The sequence below is a fragment of the Numenius arquata genome, chromosome 16 (genome assembly GCF_964106895.1).
Source record: "Numenius arquata chromosome 16, bNumArq3.hap1.1, whole genome shotgun sequence".
Classification (NCBI taxonomy): Eukaryota; Metazoa; Chordata; class Aves; order Charadriiformes; family Scolopacidae; genus Numenius; species Numenius arquata.
Window position 1 is genome coordinate 14,613,094 of NC_133591.1, and position 8,435 is coordinate 14,621,528.

The window sequence follows — 8,435 nt, forward strand, 5'->3', positions numbered from 1 at the left end:
GGCCCTGGTACACCCCCCCCCCCCCAAACCCTCCCTTCGGCTTCTTATCAGTGACACGTTAAAAGTTTTTTTGGGGGGGAGGCAAAAAAAAAACGGGGCTTTAATCCTTTTCCATTGGTGGACGTGGGGCGCAGGGGGGCACTGGAGGTCCCTGCCCCATAGCAGGGTGCTTGGCGGGGGGGGGGGAGAGAATCCCCCATGGTCTGGGCATGAGCAGGGCTGGGGGGGGGGGAGATTTCCTCCTCCTTCCCAGTTTTGGGGTGACTCTGAGCTCCCCACACCCAGGGGTCCCGGAGCAGGTGGGCTCCAGGGAGTGTGGCTGGCAGCAGATGAAGCGAGTTGTGCCCGTTCTCAGCCTGCTCATGGGTGGCCGGTCGTGGGAAGCCCCCCCCGCCAGGCCCCCTCTCCCCCGGCGTGTGGGTGCTGTGGGTGCTCCCCACTGCCCGGGGCTCCCCACCCAGCTTTTTCCCGGCAGGTACAGGCAGCGTGCTGCCCGTGGGGGCAGGCACGGGCTGGAGTGGGGAGGGGGGACACACCAAGCCGGCTCCTATCTATAGGGGCTGGCCCTATAGGTGGGGGGGTCTGCGCCCCACTGACCCCTCCCCTCTCTCCAGGTGCGGGAGATCCTGAGCTGCTGCTCCTGCCCCTCGCAGTTCCCCATGGTCAAGGTCTCCGAGGGTAAATACAAAGTGGGAGACTCCAGCACCCTCATCTTCGTCCGAGTAAGAGCCGTCTCCCACCCCATCGTCGTCCCGTCCCCCCCCTCCACACCGGGAACCCCCCCTCTCCCCCTTTCCCATTCCCCAAGTGTGCGGGGGACCCGTCCTGAGGGACCCCGTGGTGGGGTGCGCCCCCAAGCTGAATTTAATCCTCACAAGCTGCCCCACGTTGGGGACCTGGGGGGTGCTGTTTGTGGCCAGGAAGCACAGCACCCCAGGAGTGGGGTGGCTTTTTGGCCACGTGCTGGGGGACAGGCAAGGTGACAGGCTGGGGGACAGGCAGGGTGGTGGGCTTGGGGACAGGCAGGGTGACGGGTTAGGGGACAGGCAGGGTGATGTGCTGGGGGACAGGCAGGGTGACAGGCAGGGTGACGGGTTTGGGGACAGGCAGGGTGATGTGCTGGGGGACAGGCAGGGGGACAGGCTGGGGGACAAGCAGGGTGGCAGGTTTGGGGACAGGCAGGGGGACAGGCAGGGGGACAGGTTTGGGGACAGGCAGGGTGGCGGGTTTGGGGACAGGCTGGGTGATGTCCTGGGGGACAGGCAGGGTGATGTGCTGGGGGACAGGTTAGGAGACAGGCAGGGTGATGTGCTGGGGGACAGGCAGGGTGGCGGGTTTGGGGACAGGCTGGGTGATGTCCTGGGGGACAGGCAGGGTGACAGGCTGGGGGACAAGCAGGGTGGCGGGTTTGGGGACAGGGTGGGGGACAGGCAGGGTGGTGGGTTTGGGGACAGGCAGGGTGACATGCTGTCCCCAGGTGCTGAGGAGCCACGTGATGGTGCGCGTCGGCGGCGGCTGGGACACACTGGAACATTACCTGGACAAGCACGACCCGTGCCGCTGCTCCTCCCTCGGTGAGTGACACCCCCCCCCGCCGCCCAGGGACCCCCCACCCACCACACCCCATCTCACCACATCTGGCCGCTCCCCGCTCTCCGTGGGGCTCCTTTCCCTGGGGCTGGGCTGCTCCAGGTGCTGATCCGGCTGAAAGGGGAAAAGGGGGAGTGAGTAAAAGGGAGGAGTCTGGCCAAATTAATTCCCCAGTTGATTAATCCAACCCTTCTTGGGAAAGGGGGGTGCCAGTGTGATGCCAGGGGGAATGTGGGTGGCAAGGGATGTCCCCCCCCCACCCACCCGACTCCCGGTGTCTCTGTTTCCAGCTCACCGCCTGCCCCAGCCCCGCGCCCCGGGCTTCTCCCCGCAAAAACCAGCTCCCGGCAGCTTCTCCCCTGCACCCTGCGCCCCCAGCCCCAGCACTCCCCGCCGCTCCCGTGCAGCTGCCCCCCCCTCAGGCGGGAGGGACAGCAGCCACGGCAGGACAGAGCGGGGCAGCCACCAGCCCAAGGGTGTCGGGGACACGGGCATCCCGAAGCCACCCTACGGTGCCAAGCAGGACGGGCTGCCTCCACGGGGGAACCTGGTCTCCCTGCCCGGCTCTGCCAGCCCTTCCAGAAGCCCCGCGGAGCCGCGGGCAGCCAGCACGCTCAGGTAGGGCACCAGTGGGTGCTGCCTGGGGTGGGGTGGGACGGGGTGATCGCCCGCTGTCACCCTGTGCCAGGGGGAGGAAGCCCAGCCCAGCTGGGGAACCCCCATCGCCTCCCAGGCCCAGCACAAAGGCAAGGCCTCAGCCCAACAGGACCCAGGACTCCATTGCAAGGCCCCACAGCAGGGCCCAGCCCCACAGCAAGGCCTGGCCCCACAGCAAGGGCTTAGCCCCACAGCAGGGCCCAGCCCCACAGCAAGGCCTCAGCCCCACAACAAGGCCTTGACCCATGGCAGGCCTCAGCCCCACAGCAAGACCTGAGCCCAACAGGGCCCGGCCCTATGGCAAGGGCCTCAGCCCCACAGCAGGGCCCAGTCCCATGGCAGGCCTCAGCCTTATGACAAGGCCCTGACCCATGGCAGGCCTCAGCCCCACAGCAAGAGCTGAGCCCAACAGGGCCTGGCCCTATGGCAAGGGCCTCAGCCCCACAGCAGGGCCCAGTCCCATGGCAGGCCTCAGCCTTATGACAAGGCCCTGACCCATGGCAGGCCTCAGCCCCACAGCAAGAGCTGAGCCCAACAGGGCCTGGCCCTATGGCAAGGGCCTCAGCCCCACAGCAGGGCCCAGCCCCACGGCAGGCCTCAGCCTTATGACAAGGCCCTGACCCATGGCAGGGCTCAGCCCCATAGCAAGGCCTCAGCACAACAGGACTCAGCTCCATGGCAAGGCCTCAGCCCCATGGCAGGTCCCAGCCCCACAACAGGGCCTGGCCCCACAGCAAAGGCTTAGCCCCACAGCAGGGCCCAGCCCCACGCCAAGGCCTCAATCCCACAGCAGGGCCCACCCCCACAGCAGGCCTCAGCCTTATGACAAGGCCCTGACCCATGGCAGGGCCCAGTCCCACAGCAAGGCCTCAGCCTTATGACAAGGCCCTGACCCACGGCAGGCCTCAGCCCCACAGCAAGGCCTGAGCCCAACAGGGCCCGGCCCTATGGCAAGGGCCTCAGCACCACAGCAGGGCCCAGCCCAACAGGACCCAGCTCCATGGCAAGGCCTCAGCCCCACAGCAGGGCCCGTCCCCACAGCAAGGCCTCAGCCCCATGGCAGGCCCCAGCCCCACAGCAGGGCATGGCCCCACAGCAAAGGCTTAGCCCCACAGCAGGGCCCAGCCCCACGCCAAGGCCTCAGCTCCACAGCAGGGCCCAGCCCCACAGCAGGGCCTCAGCCCCATGACAGGGCCCTGACCCATGGCAGGCCTCAGCCCCACAGCAAGGCCTGAGCCCAACAGGGCCCGGCCCTATGGCAAGGCCCCAGCCCCATGACAGGGCCTGGCCCCACAGCAAGGGCTTAGCCCCACAGCAAGGCCTGAGCCCAACAGGGCCCGGCCCTATGGCAAGGGCCTCAGCCCCACAGCAAGGCCTCAGCCCAACAGGACCCAGCCCCACAGCAAGGCCTCAGCCCCATGGCAGGCCCCAGCCCCACAGCAGGGCATGGCCCCACAGCAAAGGCTTAGCCCCACAGCAGGGCCCAGCCCCATGCCAAGGCCTCAGCTCCACAGCAGGGCCCAGCCCCACAGCAGGGCCTCAGCCCCATGACAGGGCCCTGACCCATGGCAGGCCTCAGCCCCACAGCAAGGCCTGAGCCCAACAGGGCCCGGCCCTATGGCAAGGCCCCAGCCCCATGACAGGGCCTGGCCCCACAGCAAGGGCTTAGCCCCACAGCAAGGCCTGAGCCCAACAGGGCCCGGCCCTATGGCAAGGGCCTCAGCCCCACAGCAAGGCCTCAGCCCAACAGGACCCAGCCCCACAGCAAGGCCTCAGCCCCACAGCAGGGCCCGTCCCCACAGCAAGGCCTCAGCCTCACGACAGGACCCAACTCCAGAGCAGGCCCCAGCCCCACGACAGGCCCCAGCCCCACGGGGTGGACACGCCGCCGTGGGGCCGGGGCCTGCCGTAGGACTGAGGCCTCGTCTCCCGTGAGGGAACCAGCCCTGGTAGAGCCCCGGCCCGTGCCTGCCCCACACCGCCCGTACTCTGTGGGTCGCCGCCATTGGGGTGCCCCGCCCTCTTCCCGCCGCTGGCAGCGCGCAGGCGCAGTGCGCATGCGTGGGGGGCGGGGCCCGGTGTAGCCACGCCCCCCACGCGATGATTGACAGCTGGGCGGGCTGGCCCCTGGCGGGGGGGGGGGGGCGGTCATGGGAGGGCGGGGGGGAACTGGGGGGCAATGGGGGGGGCTATGGGGGTTCAGTTGGAGGGTGCAGTGGGGGGGGGCAATGGGGAGGATGGGGGATGCAATAAGGAGGCAATGGGGGGATCAGTGGGGGGGGTCGGGGGGGCAGTGGGGAGGATGGGGGGATGCAATAAGGCAATGGGGGGGTGCAATGGGGGGGGGGTCAGTGGGGAGGACGGGGGGGTATGCAATAAGGAGGAAATGGGGGGAGTCAGTGGGGGGTCAGTGGGGAGGATGGGGGGGATGCAATGAGGAGGCAATGGGGGGGCAATGGGGGGGATACAATAAGGAGGCAATGGGGGGGCAATGGGGGGGATACAATAAGGAGGCAATGGGGGATGCAATGGGGGAGGGTCCGTGGGGGGTCAGTGGGGAGGATGGGGGGATGCAATAAGGAGGAAATGGGGGGGTCAGTGGGGAGGATGGGGGGATGCAATAAGGAGGAAATGGGGGGGGGGCAGTGGAGGGGGATTGGGGGGGATGTAATGGAGGGGAATGGGGGGGGCAGTGGGGGTAGTTGGGGAATGCAATACGGGTGCAAGGGGGGGGGCAATGCAGGGAATATGGGGGGAATGGTGGTGCAATGGGGGGGCAATGGGGTGAATGGAGGGGGCAATGGAGGGGGCAAGGGAGGGTGCAATGGTGGGAATGGGAGGGTGGGATTCAGGGGCATTGGGGGGGTGCAACGGGGGGGTGTAATGGAGGGGAATGGGGGATGAAGGGGGAGAATGGGGGGGCAATGGAGGGGCTGCAATGGTGGGCGGGCAGTGGGGGAAATGGGGGGCAATGGGGGAATGGGGGGGGAAAATGGGGGGTGCAATGGAGGAGGAGGATTGTGCAATGCAGGGGCAATGGGGGGGGAACGGGGGTGTAATAGGGGGAATGAGGGGGTGCAATGGGGGGGGAATAAGGAGTGGACTCAAGGGGCAATGAGGGAATGGGGGTACAATGGGGGATGCAATGGGGGAAATGGCAGGGGTGGGGGTGACAATGGAGGGGGTTCAATGAGGGGGGTAGTGGGGGGGTGCAATGGGGGTCATGGAGGGGAAGGGGGGGGTGCAATGGCGGGGGGAAATGAGGTGGGATTAGGGGGGCAATCGAGGTTCAGTGGGGGGGGGGGAGGTGCAATGGGGGGGGCAATGAGGGTGCAGTGGGGTGTGCCCTGGGAAGAACGGGGAGGGGAATGGGGGTGCAGTAGGGGGTGCACTGCCCCCCCATGCCTCCTCCTGACCCGACCCCCCCCCTTCCCCATTTCCCCCCCCCCCCCAGGTCCCGTGCCCGCCGCTGCTCGGGTGACAGCGACTCCTCCGCCTCCTCTGCCCAGAGCTGCCCCCCCCGCCGCCGGGACCCCTCCCGGGGTGGGGGGGCTCAGCCTTCCCCTCCCTCCCGCCCCCCCTCCGCAGGAACGGGGCCGTTCTCGGGTCCCCAACGGGCCGGGCCGGCCCCCGCCGCGGGCTCGTAGCCACGGTCGCCCCTCTGGCCCCCAACCCCTGCTCCTCATCAGCCGCCGGCCCGATGGGCAACACTCCTGGGCACGGGCAGAGCCCCCCCCCCGCGGTCGGACCCCCGCCTGCCGTTCCTCCCTGCAGGAGGGGGTCTCTGGCGAGCCCCCCGACGGCGACGAGCTGGCCTGGGGGCTACGAGCCCCGCTGCAGCTGGAGCCCGGCCAGGAGCAGCAGCTTTTCCGACGGCTGGAAGAGGAATTCTTGGCCAACACGCGGTTGATGGCGGAGCTGGAAGACGGGGAGACCCCTCCGACGGGACCCCCGCCGCCCCCCCCGCCGCCCTCCGGTCCCGCCGACTCAGCTTATTGCTCCTCCAGTTCCTCCTCATCCTCCCTCAACGTCTTCGCCAAACAGGACGGACGGCGGAGCGGGAATAACGGGAGCGGGAACGGCCCCCCCCCCGCCGGCCACCCCCGAAACGGTGGATGTGGGGCGCCGGCCCGTCCTCTCCAGCTCCTCCGATGAAAGCTGCTGCTTCCCGGCCTCCTGGGAGAACCGGGAGACCCGGGGGGGCCCCGAGTCTGACACCGACTGGGCGCTGGGGGAGGACGAGCTGGGGGAGACGACGGAGCCCCCCCTCGCCGTGGGGGTCCCCAAACTGGTGCCTTCCCTCCCCATGCTGTCCCCGCGCCTCCGGGCCAAGCCCCGGCTGGACACCCAGCCCCACAAGAAGCCCTCCAGGATCCCCACCCCACGGGGCTGTGGGGCAGCCCCCCGCCCCCTCAAACCTGGGGAACACAAGCCCTGGGGGGCTCTGCAGAGCGTCCTCTCCTCCTTCCTGGAGCCCACCTGGGTCCCACGGGAGCACGACGGGCTGGATGAGGATGCATGGCCATGAGACACCCAGTTTGGTGGCCATGGGTGGCAGCAGGAGGGGGAGAAGCCCCCCCCCAGCACCCTACCCTGCCACCCCCGGGGACATCATGGAGCTGCTGCTGGTGATGGTACCTGCGTGGAGAAGCCCTGAGCAGGCGATGGCCATGGACCCAGGGTGGCCAGGGAGCTGGGACTCCTTCGCTTGGTGACTGTTGGCCACTGGGGTTGGGCCCTGCAAGGAGCCCCCAGCCCCAGCCAGGCCAAAGGGACCTGGACGCATCCCAGTCCCATGGGGGTGGCTGTGGGGTGGCCACAGTGGTGGCCAGAGCAGAGAGCTGCATCCCAGCCCCCTGGGAACAGGGCTGGAGAGCAATTGGCTCGGCTCTTCTCATCTTTCTTGTCTCCTCTTCTTGTCTTCTCTTCTCCTCCTTCTCATCATTCTCTCTTCTTGGCCTTCTCCTCGTCATCTTCACCTTTGCATGTCATTTTTCTCCTCTTCTTGGCCTTCTCTTTGTCCTTCCCCTTTCCTCCTTGGCATTCTCCTCTTCTTGTCATCTTCTCTCTGTGTCCTCCTTCTCTTGGACTTCTCTTGTTGTCTTGCCCTCTTCTTGGCCTTCTCCTCTTCTTCTTCTTCCTCGTCTTTATCTTCTTTCCACATCTGAGATGACTTGGGGACACACAGCTTGTTGTCACAACCTATATTTTTGGGGGTCGCATGTTCCTCTCCAGCACCCAACAGCCCCCAACTGGCCACAGCCGTGTCCATAGCGTGTTGATGTCCCTATGGTGGGGACAGGGCTGTGTGTGGACCCCCCCCTGCCCAGGCCACCACAGTCCCCACCCCTCCAGCCCCACATGTCCCCCCAAGCCAGTAAAGACCAAGGGAGCTGAATCTACCGCGTCCAGTCGTCCATCTTGGGGTGCAAGACCCTCTGGGGTGTTTGGGACCTGCTGAGGGGGAGCTGGTGGCGAGGAGGAGGAGGGACATGAGACCCCCCCAAGCCCAAGGGAGGAGGACTTGGAGTGGGGCAGGGAGGGTTCAAGAGCTGGGGTGAGGGTCAGTCCCTTGGCTGCATCTGGGACCCCTCCATGTCCCCAAAGCCCTCGGGGTTGCCTGGAGCCAAAAGTGCTCCATGACCAAGAGCTGCTCACCATGGGGGCACGGCCATGGGTTGCTGCCCAAGGGCCGGGCAGGTTGTGGGTGACCATGGGGTCTAGACCTGCTGGTGGCCACATCCCACTGTGACTCTAGGGTTCCCAAAGCAGGGTGGCCACCGTGGTCCCCAGCTGCCTTCCCTGGGAGGGGGGCTGGTGTCCCATGGGGGTGTCCCGGGGCAGTGCCAGTGCCCAGCAGGGTGCCTGGTGGCATGTCCCAAAGCAGCACCGGGGCCAGGGTTCTCACCCCACTGGGACCAGCTGCACCTCCTGGGGACCCTGCACTTGTCCCCAATCCCAGGAGGGGCTCAGAAGCCCTACATCCCCCCAGTAACGAGCACCACGCACCAGTTTGGGGCTACCATAGGCCTTGGTGGAGCCATTAGAGACTCTGGCATCAGCCAGGAGGAGAACACGGGCCTGAGAGCTGCTGCTTGACCTCCCCGGGGACCATCCTGTCCCCAGGAGCCACCCGGCCCCATGGCCCCTGGCCACACACCCAGAACCGGGCAATTTGCTGCCTCAGG

General features: G+C 67.3%; 1 protein-coding gene across 1 annotated transcript in view; it reads left to right on the forward strand.

The window, feature by feature from the left end:
* The window catches only part of GAS2L1 (growth arrest specific 2 like 1), a 7,577-nt gene extending 802 nt beyond the window's left edge, over positions 1–6,775 (forward strand). Inside the window, 7 exon segments of the mRNA XM_074159802.1 lie at positions 615–722; positions 1,478–1,574; positions 1,881–2,208; positions 4,167–4,178; positions 5,702–5,783; positions 5,785–6,329; positions 6,331–6,775. Of these exon segments, the coding sequence (XP_074015903.1) occupies positions 615–722; positions 1,478–1,574; positions 1,881–2,208; positions 4,167–4,178; positions 5,702–5,783; positions 5,785–6,329; positions 6,331–6,775 (1,617 nt within the window).
* The last annotated feature ends 1,660 nt before the right edge of the window (positions 6,776–8,435 follow it).